The sequence below is a fragment of the Theobroma cacao genome, chromosome 6, assembly GCF_053813885.1.
Source record: "Theobroma cacao isolate CCN51 chromosome 6, ASM5381388v1, whole genome shotgun sequence".
NCBI classification, from domain to species: domain Eukaryota; kingdom Viridiplantae; phylum Streptophyta; class Magnoliopsida; order Malvales; family Malvaceae; genus Theobroma; species Theobroma cacao.
Genome location: NC_142644.1, coordinates 28880329 through 28897841, shown reverse-complemented (window position 1 = coordinate 28897841; position 17513 = coordinate 28880329). Strand labels below are relative to the sequence as shown.

General features: G+C 37.8%; 5 protein-coding genes across 6 annotated transcripts; 3 read left to right on the top strand and 2 right to left on the bottom strand.

The window, feature by feature from the left end:
• The first annotated feature begins 141 nt into the window (after nucleotides 1-141).
• LOC18596740 (nudix hydrolase 11-like) lies at nucleotides 142-2062 on the top strand. Of its 2 annotated transcripts, none has more exons than XM_088807567.1 (4): nucleotides 142-561; nucleotides 646-812; nucleotides 1412-1531; nucleotides 1632-2062. In XM_088807567.1, exons 1-4 carry the CDS (start codon nucleotides 279-281, stop codon nucleotides 1851-1853), a joined length of 792 nt encoding a protein of 263 aa, XP_088663693.1. In that variant the 5' UTR covers nucleotides 142-278; the 3' UTR covers nucleotides 1854-2062. The 2 variants fall into 2 exon arrangements, with proteins under 2 accessions (XP_088663693.1, XP_007025455.3); XM_007025393.3 differs by having other exon boundaries at nucleotides 165-561; nucleotides 670-812.
• A 365-nt stretch (nucleotides 2063-2427) lies between these two features.
• CHLI1 (P-loop containing nucleoside triphosphate hydrolases superfamily protein) lies at nucleotides 2428-4559 on the bottom strand. The gene is made up of 3 exons (XM_007025392.3): nucleotides 4322-4559; nucleotides 4056-4171; nucleotides 2428-3761 (listed from the first exon to the last, which is right to left on the bottom strand). Exons 1-3 carry the CDS (start codon nucleotides 4422-4424, stop codon nucleotides 2709-2711), a joined length of 1272 nt encoding a protein of 423 aa, XP_007025454.3. The 5' UTR covers nucleotides 4425-4559; the 3' UTR covers nucleotides 2428-2708.
• Nucleotides 4560-5038: 479 nt separating this feature from the next.
• LOC18596738 (HXXXD-type acyl-transferase family protein) lies at nucleotides 5039-7070 on the bottom strand. The gene is made up of 2 exons (XM_007025391.3): nucleotides 6043-7070; nucleotides 5039-5708 (listed from the first exon to the last, which is right to left on the bottom strand). Exons 1-2 carry the CDS (start codon nucleotides 6840-6842, stop codon nucleotides 5177-5179), a joined length of 1332 nt encoding a protein of 443 aa, XP_007025453.3. The 5' UTR covers nucleotides 6843-7070; the 3' UTR covers nucleotides 5039-5176.
• A 1888-nt stretch (nucleotides 7071-8958) lies between these two features.
• Nucleotides 8959-14484, top strand: LOC18596737 (uncharacterized protein At4g18490). Its single transcript, XM_088807673.1, has 12 exons — nucleotides 8959-9069; nucleotides 9542-9668; nucleotides 9997-10185; nucleotides 10320-10676; nucleotides 12661-12837; nucleotides 12937-13108; nucleotides 13284-13351; nucleotides 13436-13475; nucleotides 13554-13712; nucleotides 13947-14057; nucleotides 14152-14243; nucleotides 14339-14484. Exons 1-11 carry the CDS (start codon nucleotides 9000-9002, stop codon nucleotides 14206-14208), a joined length of 1527 nt encoding a protein of 508 aa, XP_088663799.1. The 5' UTR covers nucleotides 8959-8999; the 3' UTR covers nucleotides 14209-14243; nucleotides 14339-14484.
• A 650-nt stretch (nucleotides 14485-15134) lies between these two features.
• LOC148762266 (uncharacterized) lies at nucleotides 15135-15950 on the top strand. The gene is given in 3 exon segments (XM_088807589.1): nucleotides 15135-15202; nucleotides 15241-15290; nucleotides 15293-15950. Coding segments are annotated over 3 exon segments (573 nt in total). The 3' UTR covers nucleotides 15748-15950.
• The last annotated feature ends 1563 nt before the right edge of the window (nucleotides 15951-17513 follow it).

The following is a 17513-nucleotide window of genomic DNA, read 5'->3' as shown; positions in this document are numbered from 1 at the left end:
ATGCAATTCTCTAAGTCAATTTCTAATAAAGCAATCCAAATAAAGCATTACCAATTTCTTATGATACTAGTAATAAATTATGACCAGCTTCATAATTAAACAGTCGTCACAGTTGATGCAGAGCATCAATTCCTTTATTAGGTGGTTCGTTATTGGATTTTAACTAACTTCATAATTACGGTCAATTAAGGCAACTGTAAAAAGCATAAAGCAGAAACCAAACAAAGCCAGACCAACAGTTGAGGAAACGGGGAAAAAACTCTCAAACTCGAAAGCTGATGGGTTCTTGCAACAATCCCGGACTTGGATCTGATGTACTCGAAACCTTAGCTCAGCGGCTTCGCCATTATAAACCTCCTCCTCGTCAAATCCCAGAAACTGCAACTGAATCGGTTTCTCATCAAATAAATTCCGATGAAAAATCTGTCAGCAGCATTACAGATCACTACCAGCCCCCAAAGCTCAAGAGAGCTGCAGTTCTTGTCTGTATCTTCCAAGGAAACAATGATGATCTCCGTGTGATACTCACCAAACGTTCATCGACTCTCTCTTCTCACTCTGGTACTTCCGCAATATTTTTCGGTTGACTTTACGTTGTGATGATGAATATTGACACCGATCTTTTTTTGGTGTGTTATAAAAGAGTGACTGGGGTGTGCTTGGTTTTAGGAGAAGTTGCATTGCCAGGAGGGAAAAGAGAGGAAACTGATGCTGATGACGTAGAGACTGCATTGAGGGAGGCAAACGAAGAGATTGGCTTGGACCCTTCGCTTGTCAATGTTGTTACTGTTCTTGAACCAATTTTTACCAAGGTTAATTCCTGTATCTCGAATTCTGCCATCTGGTTTCGAAATTCTATGTATAGCCCTAATTTCGCAAGGAATTTAATTTGCCTCATTTAATGATTAATTCTATTGCCATCAAATTTTCTGATAGTAATTGGGAAATCTGGTAAGCTAAATGTGAAGACGTTTCAAGGCTAACCTGTTCTTTCACTATGCCGTGGAGTAAATTAGAATTTAGATTTAAGGATCCCATTTGTGGTGAAAAAGGTTGGTGGTTGCAAGTAAAACCTGGGATCTAAACTCATCACACCTTTAATCAGCGATTTTTGACTGCTATATTTATAAAAGCTGTACAAAATGCATGTAGTAACTGTGTGTGAGACTGCATTCAAATACTATTGCCAGATTGATGTTGCAGATGTGCTATAGGCTATGGCCGTTGCAAAATATTCTTTGGTAATACAAGGAAGTTTGAAGAGTTCAAATGTTGGATTTTGCAACTACTTTTATTAGGAATCTCATTCTGGCAGCTTTGAGGTCCTTCAGCATCTTCAGGTTGCTTGAAAAACGGAAATGATAAATACTGCAATTGCATACTTTAATTTGGAGCTGGTTTCTGTTCACAGAGTCGCATGCTTGTCGTCCCTGTGGTTGCTATACTGTCTGATGCGAAGGCATTCAGTCCAGCTCCAAGTGCAGCTGAGGTGGAAGCGATATTTGATGCTCCTTTAGAAATGTTTCTCAAGGTATTGTATTCTACTTTGATTTTGCTCCTAGGCTTCATTATCGTTTGACAAACAGAATCTTGTTACATTGCCTACCTGGTTTATCCTATTGTGGACTCAGGATGAAAACCGGAGAGCAGAAGAGAGAGAATGGATGGGAGGAAAGTATTTACTCCAGTACTTTGACTATGAAGCAGAAAACAAAAGGTACGTGATATGGGCATTAACGGCTGGAATCTTGATCAAGGTTGCGTCAATTGTTTACCAGCGGCCACCTGCATTTCTAGAGCTCAGGCCGAAATTCTGGGATATGGCCTTTAGTACGGACATCCCTAAGCAGTGAAATTCATAGAATTTTTCATGGTTTCTTATATAACCATCTCTGTAGGGTAACTTTCCTACCTGCCTCTTTTACAAACATATCGTTGGAAGATTGAATCGTACGAACAGGATATTAACAAGTGTATTTTCGGGTGAAATGCATTTGCCTGGAATGGTTTATAATTATATGTTAGCAATGAAGTTCAATGTCATGAAGCAATTCCAGTGCCACCAATTTGTCACGCATAAGAATTTTTTTTAAAGATCCTCAGGTCTTGATGGAATTTGTATATTTTTGCATACGCAAGTGGTGCTAAGTTTGACCACGAGTTCATGCTGCTCATATACTGTATGCTGAGGCCTTGGTTTTGAGTTGAAGTTATAGCACTATATCTAAAGGGATGATCAAGACATCAATGTGGTCTGGAAAGCCATTTTTTATTACTGCCGACAATAGTATTGAATTCAACGCAGTAAAAAACCACCAATTGGCCGTTGATGGCAGGACAAATTACAATAACAGATAATGGGTTTAAAGAAGGAAAGAAGGGAAGAAACTCAAACCAAAGGGGGTTAGAAATTAACCTATTAAACTCTGAGAACAAAGAGCATATAATCAACTATGCATTATAGAAAACAATGCATCATAGCATCTTCAAAAGTTACAGTCCAGCAGAAATTCTAAACAGAGTATTCATTCACAGCACTCTTCCCTTCTTTTTACTCTTCCTTCACATGATAGACCAAGAATCTACTTTGGTTTAAATGTCCCACAATATTTGATTCTATGAAAGAGAGGCTAGCAAAATCGATGATCAAAACTAAGGAAACAATTTGGAAGCAGCTGAAATACATTAAAAGAAAATACATGCATCTCTCAGCTAAAAACCTCATAGAATTTCTCAATGACAAGTAAACCAGAGTCAATCGACTCCAAAGGATCCTTCCGAAGACGATGTCTCAAGCAGTTGGGGATGACAGTGGCAATATCTTCTGCAGTCACTTTATCTCTTCCCTTTAGAGCAGCAAGAGCTTTTGCAGCTCTATTAGTCACGATATCTCCTCTCAATCCATCAACATTCAACTCAGCACAAACCTTGGATATTTTCACTTTTAGATCATGATCTATCTGAACAGAAGAAAGAGAACTCCTAGCTGAGGCAATCTGCTGTTGGAGCTTCTCTTGCTCCGCCTTGTAGGAATCGCGGAATTCTTTGGGGTTTTTGTCAAACCTAGCTCTCTCCTCCACAATCTTCACTCTAAGCTCGGCATCTCTTACAGTCCCCACTTGAGCATGCATTCCAAATCGATCAAGAAGCTGTGGTCTAAGCTCCCCTTCTTCTGGATTACCTGAGCCAATCAGAATAAACCGTGCAGGATGTGAGATGGAAATACCTTCTCTCTCAACTGTATTCCATCCTGAAGCAGCAGAATCCAAAAGAACATCTACCAAGTGGTCATCTAAAAGATTAACTTCATCCACGTAAAGAATCCCTCGATTAGCTTTAGCAAGAAGCCCAGGCTCAAATGCCTTGACACCCTCAGTGAGTGCTTTCTCAATGTCAATGGTTCCACAGACCCTATCTTCAGTAGCACCTAATGGCAGATCGACCATGTTGATTTTAGCCATCATAACAGTCAGTTCCTCTCCTTTTGTAACCTTCTCTCTGACTTCTATACCCATTGATTCTGGATCTTCTGGGTCTGAGTTATACGGGTCCCCGAAAACTACTCTGATTTCAGGCAGTAAATCAACCAAGGACCTAACAGCTGTAGATTTCCCTGTTCCCCTATCACCCATGATCATGACACCTCCAATCTTGGGATCAATCACATTCAACAGAAGACACAATTTCATCTCATCCTGTCCTACTATAGCAGCAAATGGATAAACCGGTCTCTGGCTTTCTTTAGCATCAAGCTTCTGAGCCTGAAAATCATTAAGTTCACTATCTTCAGTCACAAAAGTTTTAAAAGCTAATATTTAGATTTCTTCTATGCAACTCTATATCCTCCTGCCCAACAATGTTTTCTTCAAATACACAACTCTTCAAGGAACAATCAGAAATATAAAAAAATTAAAAAAAAAAAACTTTCTTCAGATAAACAACACAGGTACTCTCCAAAGGTGCCATTTTTATAACTAAAGATTCTAAACAACCAAATGAATGTTTGATCTCAAAACAGCATGAATTAAAAGAAGAGAACAAAGTTAATTAAATACCTTTTCAACAGAGTCAATGCCAGTAGCAACATTAGTTACTGCAACATGAAATGGAGGCCTTCCCTTCCTTCCCTGAACCCCAAACCCTCCATAAAAATTTCTCCCATAACTCTGCCCTGTACAACCAAAAAAAGTGTCAAATCTGAGCCCATAGAAAATACCCAAAGCTTACCCCTTATATTAATCGGTTTCATACTATCAGAACTGGGATGTGAAGAAGATAAAAGTGAAGTGCATAGTTAAGTTAGTTCGACAGAGAAATGTACCTGGGTCAATGGAGATAGAGGGAATGGCAGGCTTCGAGGAAGGTGTAACGAGAGACCGAGAAGCTAAGATTGCGGTTGAGGATGTGCCTAATACAGACGCCATGACCCAACTGTATTTGCTTTTTCTCTTTCTTACTTTGGGGTGAGTGGTGTCCGTCTGTGTCACAGTTTTAAGTGATTGCTTGACTCTCTCAGCTTGACATGGCTCCTTATTGGTTTGTTAGGTTGCGGATAAGAAGATAGATTTCATTCTTCCTTTGCCTTTGCTTTTGTTATCTTGTCATAATGTCATTTATAAAATTATTTTTTTAATTTTAATAAATATCGGAAATAATTCTTTATTTTTATTCAGTATGTTATTACTAACCAAATAAAACAAAGCTTTTGAGAATTATAGGGTTTGTTGGTTTAATCTCAGGTTTATTATACAGTTAAGTATTTTTCTCCAGAAAAATCTTTAGAACTGTTATATATACATCTCACATTTTCTACATTTTCTTTTTAACTGCTAAAAACGAGGTCTGGAATTGCCTTCAGAGACAGGGAAGCCGTGGTGATCCTTTCTTTAATGCTATCCTTTATCACTTTACCTCCTTTTCGTACAATTAATCAAATTACCCAATAATAGGCGTCTCACCCTCGTCTCGATACGATTCATTCAAAACCCAAACGTCTAGATTATGGTAAGGAAATATTAAAGCCACATTGAATACAGACTTACAGAGGCAAAAGAAAAATGGATTTATTAGCCAAGTTGCAAACAAAAAGAAGCAAGACAAAGCTCTGGTGTCAATTCTGCCAAGCGTCAGATATAAATTACATTCAGAAACGACATTGCAGCTATCAGGACACAGCTCAAATGTCAAATTCTTTCCTACTAAATTTCTCCATCTCTTCCTTGAAGGCAGGCATGGCAGTCTCACACAAGCTCACCAAAACTTTAAACCCTTTATTCTTGCCCGTACTTGATGAAGAATAAGGCAGGAAAAAGCAAGGCTCCATACTCCCGAGGAAATTGGTTGAAAGCGGCAACACAGTTACAGGACCTCCCCAACCAAAATCTACTGCCGAGTGGCCCAAGTGTCTCCAATCTGTGAATCCACTCACTCCTTTTCCAGCTGTGATGCCTTCTTCATAGTGCAGCTCTTGTAAGTCAATGAAAGAACGCACGTATTCATCACTGGCATTGCTTTTGCTCTTCTTAATCAGCTCTGCCGTTTTCCAAAGAGGCTGCTCTGTCAGATCCTTGGCGCTGACCTTTGCGTACATTGCAACGCAGCCATTGCCCCAGTAACCAGGAGGCAGTGGTGGCTTTACTATTTTGCGGATGTTCATTAAATATGAATACTTCACTATCTCATCACCTGGATTCTTTGAGGCTTTCACTCTGTTTATATCAACAATGAGAATCACCGGCCATAAATTTTAGTCTACAATCTACACCATACATACATGACTTCATCACAAAATTCAATGATCAATATTCTAACTTTAACATAAGTCAATTCCATTTTGTTATTCGAAATTGAAATCAAACAAGTATGTAATAGAGTTACTCAAATTGGACTTGATTAAATCATCATCATCATCATCATCATCATAATATCATAATTCAACTCCGAATTTGAGCACCATCATGTTTCAAATCAAATTACAGTAACTGTATATAGCAAGTAACTTTGCTACGCCCTACAGAAAATCACCAAACATTTTTAACTTACTTGGCCCGCCAAATATATGCACCCAAGATTTCAAACGTGGTTAAACCCAGACCACACTGTTCAAAGAGCAAGGACTTGAGCTGGTCCAAGCATTCATCCTCCACGTAAAAACACGCCCTCACAACATGTCCAACGTCCTGTTTGTACGGATTGAACCCCTTCTCCAAGCTCAAAAACTCCCGAACTGGACCTTCAGGTCTTGGCGGGTTTCTTGGACCCAAAAGAGCAGCTCGGTCCCAGACAGGCTGAAATTTTATCTGGTCCACTCCACGTGCCAAATCAGCCGCCATACAGAAAAACTGGGTTGCACCAAGCCCGTCACACAAAGCATTATGAATAGCCGCCCCAAGAGTGAACCCACCACATTTAAACACCGTCACTTGTAAAGCACAGGGGTTGAGCAGCGTTTCTTCCGGGCTCGGATCAGGAACCAGTTGTTCAACTGAATTCATATCGGGGTCATCAAGGTAATTTACTGACTCTAATGTACAGTCCGCGCTGGCATTGACTAGTGGTAGGCTTTGGTCCACCTGACATAAAAGCTCATACCTACCATTGCTGGCACGGCGGAGAGAGCCCGCCAGAGGGTAGTAGTGGTGGAGAGCAGTGGCGATGGCTGGGGAGATGACCTGGAAAGGGTTGCGATCAGTGTTGGTGCTGTTGACGTAAGCACGCAGGTAACGGAAAGTGACGTTGAGGCTGTGGTCATTGTCTAGGTGTGAGAGAGCAAGGGTGTGGTCATCGGCGAAAGGTACAGTGGAAGGGCGGATTAGAGCGGTTTCTGTGACTTGAACCTTCATTTTTTTTCTTCTTTTTGGTTAGGGAGAGAGCAAAGGGAGTTCCAGGGTTGGTGTTGGCTGTGGTGTTTAAAAAGGATGCATTCGTCAAATGGTTGGTGTTGATTAATGAAGTTGGAGGCTAAAACGTGGAGAATGCCATATGCCTTGGCCTCAAGCTCCCTCCCTCAACTACTGCTTGTTCATCCTGTTCCACTTTGAATATTGACTTTGGCTCCTGGCGTGAGGGTAATTGAGAATACATTTCTTAAATTTGTGTCATCAATCAGACATTTGTCATTAGCTGAAACACTGGGGAATGGTTGGTGTAGTGCGGTAAAAGTCAGAAATTGAGTGAAATTGTCAAGTCTCCGAAACCCTGCATTATAATTTTGGTTTCGACTCGCAAGTGGTATAGTGGGTAGCAATTTGAATATGGATACTATCAGGTTATGTTTTGAATAGGAATGTTCAAAATTTTGGTTAAAGAGTCACACCCTAGATTAGTATATGTTGCAAAGAGTTTGTACATTGAAGTTCTCTTCTTGTAAGGCTTACATTGATGAACAATAGCATATTGAACTTACTCTCAAGAATATATAATACAATATTTAATTAATTGTTGATATTTTATGATTATGTTTAAATTATGAATGACATATCCATAGTAATTGATTTCAATCTTATTCCTTTCGCATTGCCTTTGATTCGAATAAAAAACGAAAAATTATTAAAAAGACAACGCATGCACGGACCATTCCTGCCCACCAAACCCCGCAATCCTCACCTACTCTATAATTTTCTGTGCTGAGATTCCCTTATTATTGGCCCTACAGTATCAATGAAAATGGGCCAGGAACGCTAATCCAAATGAAAATATGTACAAACGGTCCAACTTACCTAGGAAACGGGCTTTAGCCCACTTAATCAGGCGCGTGTTTGCAGAGGAAGCGGTAACTTAAATCGCTCGCGGTTGCTCCCGCTTCTTTCAACTATCAGATCTATAAATACTAAGCACGTTTGAATAGAAATTCCGTTCTCCAAGAACTAACATTTTCTTCTCCTCCTGAAGATTTCGTTCGCCAGTTTTCTTTCCAGCCAAACAGCCTCGTTTCTCATTTCTCTCACCAAGCTTAACCAGGCAAGTCTCCTCTATTTCTCTCCCTCTTATGCAAGTCCTAAACCATATAAAATCTAAGATTTCGAGTAATATATATCTACTTCAGCTATGTTTTTTTTAACCTTTATTGAAACATCTATTATTTTAACTTATTAAATTGATATATTGCGCATTTTCAATTGTATCTAAAAATCAATATGAATTGACTTCGAAATTTTTTGTTTTGTATATCAGATCGTTTTTGGTAATTATTTTTTGTTTGGTGAATTGACTTCCTGTTTTTGAATTTGAAACTGTTTTCAGGCATTGGATCAGTTTGATTTCATCTTTATCTCTCTGTAATGACCACGCGATTTATTTGGTGTTCATTTTCTCTGTATTTGCCTTTCAGTGAATGTGCTTTCGGCTTTTATGTATCACTCGTTGCAAGGATTTCAATGGTACTAATTTGACCTAGAAATTTTTGGTGATCATGTTAGGTATCTTGAGTTGATAATCGTGTTGTTTTTGAGTTTGATCCTTGATGTTTTACTGGTTACATGTATGGAAAAGATACATATGTTCGATACACATTTCCTTGATAACATGCATTGGATCTTGTTGATGATGGATCTCATATTCAATTTGATTTTGAAAGGGCGCATGGTGAAGTTTTATATACCTTCTTTATTATGAACTATGAAATACTCTATCTGATATGAATGAGTAAAGGCACCTCAAGGTAGTCCATTACTCCATAACCACTAAATATCACCATCTAGATTAGTTGAATAGTAATCTGATGAGCAACATCACATGGTTCTGAATGTTTTTATCTTATTGATACAATACTTACCTGTACAGGAACTGAATATTACTCCCCACAGCCATCTGGAGAAATTTGTTGTCACTTGTCACTTCTTTTCTCATTATGTTGACACTTTACGCCATTCTTTGGGTCCTTGAATCTTCAATATGTTGCTGCAGCACCATTTTGTTTTCTTTCTTTCCTGTAGCAATTCATTTTGACAGTCTTTTGGATGGCTTCAGTTGAGAATAAGTTTTATCTATGTTGCTTGCAGATGGCAGAGCCACAGAAGGAAACTTATTCAGCTGTTGGTTCAAAATCAAAGGAGAAAGGATCCTTGATAGGTATTCCTGTGGCTGCATAGCATGCATAAAAAATTCAATTTAATGTTTTTTCACTATTCTTGTCCTGGAGATAATAATAGCAGGAAAAACATTATGGTGCAGGGTTATCTTTTAATTTTACATTCCATTTCTAACTCATTGGCAATATTTTGATATTAGTGGTTGTGCTAGAAAGTTCTAGTTAGAAAAGCATGTAGCTCTATAGTGGAGAATCATGAGCAGCTATGGCTAATTGCAGCGATTCCTTAATGAATACACTGTTAAAAACAATATCAGCATCCTGTAATCTCATTTTGGGGTTCACTGACCCTCAAAGTTTTGTGATTGATTACTCTGGAATCCTATAGGTGTTACCAAGACTAGAAGTGGTTTGTCAATCAATTCTAAAGTCTAAAGAAGATGCAATTTCTAGTGTCAGCTATTTAAATTGAAATGAATTATGTACTGAGATCCTACATTCTACTTAAAACAGATGAGGAAATTGGAAAGGATTTCCTTAGCTCCTGGAAATCTATGTCAGTGACACAAGATGATGCTATGGATTTTAGTTTTGAGACAATCTCAAAGGGAAAGAAAAAGGCATTCAACTTTGACAAGCTGTAAGTGCTGCCAATTCTTGGACCTTTTGGTTTATTATTGTAAAATGAGGGTCTCATTGTATCACTCAGCACATAGCTGCTTTGATCTCACTCCGTTAGTCTATTCTGCATATCGTGTGTTGAAATCGTGTACTATTATTTTGTCTTTCTTTTTTTTCATGACCTCACTTCATCTGTGTTGGGTGTATTGTTCACACCATGCCTTCTTCAGAATAGATATAGTCACTGTGCTTTGTGCAGTGTTTCTCGGAGTAGAATAAATAACTGAGTTTTGTATGAACCATCCACTGCTAATTAAACACTTATGAAGAAATTTTTTCTTTATCAGGGATATGGATTTTAATCTGGATGGTGATTTTGACAAGTTATCATCATTCAAAATGGACATGCCCGATCTTGACTTCTCATCACCCTCAAAAGAAAATGCAAAAGCTAAGGGAAAATCTAAAGAGGAAACTACAAGTGAAAAGCAACAAGGGAAAAAAAATCACTTTACCTTCTCTTTTGATTTTAATGAGTGAGTGGATATACTTTTATGTTTGAATCATCAAATTGTTTTAGCTTTTGCTGTCAAATCTTTTACCAGCCATGCAAGTCAACTTCACATTCGAATCTTCTATTTTCTTAGACTGCATATCTTATTGGCTGCAGGTTGGATGGCTTTGATTTTGATCCAAGCCTAACAAAAGGAGAGAAGACTTGTAAGAAAAGCCAGGACAGCAAAGCAGTTGCTTTGGAGAGTAGTGAAGTTTCTAAAATTGACCAGGCACTTGAGGATGATTGGATAACTGCAAAACTTCCAGTAACAAGCGATGCGGCCAATTTAAAGGCTGAGACACCCAAATGTGGGGCAGAGGCACCCAAATCCATAGATGACCCTTGTCCTTCACAAGCAGTTCCTATAGAGGGGCTTGCACCTGGAAATATGGTTGCAGCAGAAGGAGCAAGAATTTCTCCAGAGAAAACAGTGGATACGAATGCCAAAGAAACATATAAATCAAGTACCTTGTCAGACAGGGCGGTATCCTTGGAACTCTACGATCAGCAATCCTTACAGAGTTCACCCATGGATTCCCTCAGTGGAAACAATTCAAACCACGAACCTGTTTCCAACATGCACGCAGAAGTTTGTTCTCAGAGAAGACGAATAAATACCAGTTCAGCTGCAGATCAAAATGTTAATGACACAATGATAACCAAGGAGGGGTCTAAACACGAAAATTTGCACCAGAAGAGCACATTTCCGCTATCAGAGAGTGATAGAGATGACAGAAAAGGGGCAGGTGGCAATATCCCAGCAGAAATAGTTGACAGCCAATCAGTGCTGGGTGATATACTTCTGAAAGATATTTCCACTGCAAGCTTATCAAGAGAAATAGTAGACAACACTGGCGCCATGAAGGATATCCAGAATCCCACTCCCGAACTTCCTTTAGTTTCATCGGACAGGTCAGATAGTCTACAAGTATTTTGGCAACGTGCCATCATTGTTTAATTAATTGAAATGTTCTATATCAGTGATTTTCGAGATGAACTATGTGAATGAGAGAAATAGTTGACTATGAGATTATTGGTTAAAGGATTGAAGAGAAGAAAGAAACATAACTCCATCTGCTACTGTAACTGCTTATGCTACACTGATCGAGAAAGCGCTTGCTGTTTTATGATAACATGTTACAATTAGCTTTGATACTAAGAATTATACCCGATTTTAATATTTATGCTAACTTTGATGAACTAGATGCATCGAACCAACAGCCAGTGAAGCGACAGCAAGAAAAGACAAAGAAGCTGGGGCTATTCGCTCTAGATTTTTCGGAAGATCAGAGGAAACCGAATTTCAGTTGCATCAACCATCACCAACTGGAAAAGAGGTTTCCTCATTTAGCAGCAAAAAGATTGATGACATGCATTTATCTCCCGCGAAAGAGAAAAGGTGTGCGATACTTTCTCTAACAACTGTAATTAGTGTTGTTGCAAGATAGATAGACTGTTTTCATCTTTGACAGGGAGGATTTTGACGGCAGCGAAGAACAAAATGGAAGAAAATTGGTTGGTTATTCAGAATTAAGTTCCCAAGAGTTGACCGAAGGGAGGCCTGTTTTGCTGCAAAGTGAAAACAATGTTGGAAGTTCTAGTGATATCGGGTGAGGCAACAACCTTTGTAATTTTCTGTAACAGTGTTCTGAAGTTTGGTCGTCCCTTTGGAAATGTGATTAGAACTTTTAACTTTAGAAACAATTAATATGTATCATTTTCACTTATACGATGATATTTTCTATGCAATATTCAATAGGGATGGTGTCAATGCTGATGTTGTACAAAATGGTGGGAGCAAATTAGTCGGTAAATCAAGTGTGCAAGATAAAGCTGCAACAAAAGGAGTGACTGTCCTTTTAAGAAGTGAAAAGAATGCTAGGTATCGCTTCCATATTTGAGCTTATATCTATATTTTTCTGTCAATTTTACTCCAGAAACATGATTCTTTCATGCAATTTTTAGAATAAGCAAAGTAAGCATTGAGCCTGTCATGTAACTCTGGTTCTAGGTCAAAGTTTCATTAGTCTGCAAGTGAAAGGTCAAGATGTTCTCGTAAGGCATATAATCTTCGTTACTGGGCCATTAGTTGCTTTTATCCATAAATTATCTTGGACAACTCTCTTTATAAATTTGACTATTAAAAGTACTCAGATGAGCTTTAATTTAGTTATTGATTTTTTCTCTTTTGGAAACATTTTCTTCTATCTGTGTTGCTCACGTTTCTTACAAGTTCTATACATTTTTGCTGATTCTTGCTTTATCTTTGTGATTCTTTTTTTGCATAATTGTGAATTTTTTGTATTTTAATCTCCATCTTCTATTTAAAATGTTAAAACTTAATGTATTATTTAGTAGCTATCATCTTTTCATTACTTAAATTTCCATGTATTTCCTTCGAAACCTTGAGCAAATTGTTGAATAAGTTTTGCAAGCCTGTGTGGATTCCTTGCAGTTTGAAAGCTAATTCTTTTAACTACGCTGAGAAGACGACTGAATCTGGTCTCCAGAAATCTGTAAATCTCAAACCTCAGGTTCCAAAAATAGAATCCATTCAGAACCCGAAACTTCTTTCTGAAGCACCTAACATAGCCAAGAAAACACCTGCTCTCTCTAGCTTCAAATGTACAAGGTATGATGCTGATGTATCACCTCAATGTTCTTCAAGGTCTTTAAATGAGGGATTGCTCTGTTAAAATTTGTAATAAAGCCGGTCCCTGCCTTGATGTAGGACTATAGGACCAAAGAAAGATCAACTAAATTCTCAGAGGGAAACCAATTCATTGAGAAACTTTGAGAAAAACATGGATACACCAAGAAATAAATCTAAGGTTGTCCTTCCTGTTGGAAATGCTGAGAAAGAAACACCAAAGCTCCCATCCTTGAAGCGGAAAACATATCAGGTCCTCTTTTCTTTTCTGGATATGAGTTGCTGCTTTCAAAGTGCAGTTATCTTTTTCATTAAAAAATGCAAAGACACCGTTATTGCAAAAAGTATTGTTTTCTAGAAGCTGTAACGTCTGTGTTCTTGACATTTATATGAAGTGCCACTAATATTTGTTCAAAGCTATTCCATAGGAATCACATGGAGACTTAATGTCGATGAAACCCCTCAAAAGGCTTTTGCAATCACCAAGTGAAAGCAGGTCTTATTTACTTTCGAACTCTACACACATTGTAATCAATTTACAGGCAGCTTCACTAGAATAACATGTTAATAAAAACTGCAGAAATACTAAAGAAACTTCTGAAAGAGTTGCTGATGTGGAGGTATCTTATGAACTAAACCCATACATGGTTCAATATTTGGCAAGATCTGACTTCAGTCACTTCATACGTTTATGCTAGGTTCAAAATCATAAAAATCACATGGAGGTTTCGACCAAGGATATTCCCTGTGACCATCTGACCTCTGGATTCGAAGTTCCTCAGGAGGTAAATATGACAGAACTGGAAAATGATGGGAACGTGGAAAAGGCTGAAGCTTATGGAAGGGAGCTTGAAGATGTAAGTTAAACACATCTATGAAAGTACTATGCTTTTAAGTTCAGTTTATGTCGCTGATCTTTTTCACTTCAAGAAACAATCAGTACTCTTTATGCAGTTTGAGTGAATTTAAATTAATTTATAATCTATTTAAGATATGGAAAACCACTACGCACCAGAAATATTTGGATATTCGTGGTTTTTTTTTTTTTGGAAAAGTGATATTGGATATTCGTTAAATGTTTTAATTTGCAGATATGCAACATGCTGAAAAAGAAACATGAGGAAGCCAAAGAACTATTGGTTAGAGCTATTGTGAACAACAATAGTTTACTCATGCTTAACCATCCCATCTTTGAAGAGAAGATATCCTTTCCATTTGTATTTGCTATCATAAGATTTTCTCTGCTACCTTGCATTGCTATAAAATAAAGTTGCACATTCCTTCACGATTAAAAACATTAATATGGTTCAGAAATTTGCTGAGCTGTTGATATCCAAGGACATGCCAACATGATCGAAGGCAAGAACTGCGGTCATATGTAATGTAAGGTATCTCTCTCTCTCTCTCTCTCACACACACACACATGCAATTCAAATTTCATCCCCATCTTAGTTGATAAGTTCTTGTTCCATGCGAATCTCAGGAGCGGGTGCATGTTCTTTGAGTTAATCAGCATGGGTAGAAACTTTACCATTTATGTTGATTGAATACGATTGTCTTTTCCAGCTTTCTACCTGCATTTATCTCATTGCCTAGTTCTGCTTAATTCCATGACTCATTGAAGCTAGGACTTGAACCAAGTGTTTTATGGTTAAATATACTGTTGGTACTTAGAGACGTCCTTATATCATCTGGATGGCTGAATATGATTTACAATGCCGCATCATTTTGATTGATTGTTATATATTTAAGGCTAGAACCCTAAGTATGTTTGCTCTCTTAATCACGTAGTAGTATTGCTATTCTTTCTTGAACTTCATATAATGGTTTTCCTTGGGACCTCAACGCTAGAGATGCAATCTGATTCGGGAAAAAGAAGGTGGGACCTGGTTTTGAGAATTACTAGTATATCCTATCACTTAAAAGATAAAAAATTTCCTAAAAAAGATTTTTATTGATATGCAGTTAATTCTACTGTTTTTTATGCTTAAAATTACATTTGAAATTCTTTTTCAATTCAAAATTCATTAGTAGACATCAAGACACCAGAGGCCTAAAACACTACAGATTTCCAAAAAGCCAGGGGTTTGAATTTCAAATGATAGCCATAGGAATTGGACTAATAGGGTCCGGTCCAGTCCAGCGGTGTCGTGACGGTAAAATTTTTGTTCTCCCTCCTTGTGCCCCAATTTGTACAGAAAAAAAAAGCGCGCCTTGTCTTAGGTCTGGGGACCTTTAACCTTGACAATTCATTCAAACCTCAAAAAGGAGAACAAAAAATGTTTCCGCCTCCTGCCTCCCTCCATAGACTGAAAATTAAAAAATTCTTCCCAAATCACACCAAACTGAGCCATTCTTTTCTCCCCTCCAAAGTTCCCTCCATGAAACCAAAACTAAAAAAAAAAATGTAGACATCCGAAAACAACTTGAATTGAAATCTTTCACTTCCTACCCTCCAAAACCCACCACTACTTACATCCCCTCTTCCCCTCCAGGCCTCCACCATTTCACCACTGCCTCCCATTCTTTCTTTCCTCCTTCTCCTTCTCTTCCCTCTCTCTCACTCTAAACCAAATGGCTGTTCTCTCCCTTTGTGAAAATGACAACAAGGAGAACATCCCTCCTTTCCCTTCAAAACAGCCCCCATCAGTTCTCAAAAAATCTTCATCCTCGACCAATCAAAAAGGAAGAAAAAGGAAGCCCCTTGAAGACATTACCAATCTCATTCTTCCAGAAATCTATTCTACTCTGGCTCAATCCAATACAACGAATCTCGTTTCTTCCCAAGCTTTGGTTTACCAACCCAAATGCAGAAAGAGGAGAGCTGAAGATGGGCTCGAATCGATTTGCAACAAGACATGTTTGGCGTATGAAAGTAAAAATTTCAGATAGTTCCTACATCCAACCCACAATGCACTTGGGTGATTCATTTGTCAACGACTCAATCTGCTTGATTGAGGTTCTATTTTTATTCTTTCTTTTATTGGTGTTTTTGCACTTTAAATTATACATTTATACACAGGTTTCATGTTATGATATGTCTCAAAATAAAATATGCCCTTATATTAGATAATAAAATGATTGAATTTTCTCCTCTTTCATGTTTTCTAATCTGCTGAGTAATTAAATTAATCACGTTAAAATGAAATATCATTTTCTTCTTCTTTGATAATTGATTTTTTATTACCCAATAAAACCAAGTGAGAGAACCTGTTACAAATTCAACAGCTATCCTGATAGCATATTAAGAAGAATTGTAACATCAGCAAAGTAAGCAATTACAGAGTAAATATTTTCAATTAGTCCCCAAGCTGTGCAAAATTTTCTGTTAACTGGATCACTGGCAATTGTGGTGCTTCTAGCCAGTCTTAGGTTAACAGCCTCCCTGATGCTGTTGGTAATCTCATCTGATGTTCTCTACCTTCTCCTATATAGCCTATCATTACGCTCCATCCAAATTCTGAAAATGAGAGTACTCCAAAAAAGCCTTAGAAGGAGTGAAATGAGTGCCTTCTCTCCTTTAAGCTGTATTGTGCCCAAGCAAATTCACTATGCCAGTCACCAATGCTCTTGGGCAAGTCACATAGTTGAATTAGCTTCCCCTATACCTGCTCGCTTAAGGAACAAGAGAAAAACAGATGATCTCCGGTCTCCTCTGCATTGCTACAAAGAAAATATACAATTTCAGTCACACACCAAGTTTTGATCCTTTCTTTAGTGCATGCTTGTGAATAAGTCTTTGCCAAGCAATATTCTCTTGATCGTTCCTCGTAGGATTCCAAGTTGCAGCAGCTGAGTTAAGCCAGACAAAATGAACAGTCACTGTCTCTCTGCTTCTGCCAGATTTATTTATTGTTTGTAGCCGCAATTAATGCTAACATGTCTTCCATGTTCATGGGTTGGGTATATCCAAGCCCGTAAGCTCCGCTTGTTTTGGGTTGGGCTTCAATTATGATTTTCAAACCCAAGTTTAGCCCAGCCTAAATTAATAAAATATTAATTATCCATACATTTTTATTTGAATTTAATTCAAATAAATTTTAAATTGTTATTAATATTGTAATTAGTATTAAAATTTGAGTCTATGGGTGGGTTTGGACTTTGGGTTTGGTTTGAAATTAGGCTCAATCAATAGATATTCTTTGTGGTGCCATTATTTTAGCAAACTAGGAATGGCAGAAGAAAATAAAAGGAAAAAACAAAACAAAAGTATGAAACAATTTGCTGGTTTTAATTTAGCATCTTTTCCTATAGTTATCACACAGCTCGCGATTTCGTATCTTTGAGAAAAAAAGAGTGAATCTACACTTAAATTTAAATTTGATTCCCGAATAAGATTCATTGGAAGTGGAACAAACTTGGCCTACATCAGCTGACTGTTGGTTTCACTATGATTTTGAACGTTTGAGTTGACGAATCTTCAATTCCCATGGCAACAGCATGAAGAAGAAGCACTCGAGAAATTCAAACAAAGCAAAGATGGTGTTGTCAGCACACCACTTTGATCTATAGTGGATTCGACATGTGGTCCAAGGATGTAATAAAGAAACCTTAGATGACATAAGATGGAGTTCTAATAAAGACAGAAAATGATTAACGGGAGTTTGTTATTGTCATTATGTTCAACTCTGCTTTAGCCTTTACAAGAATTCGAGAAG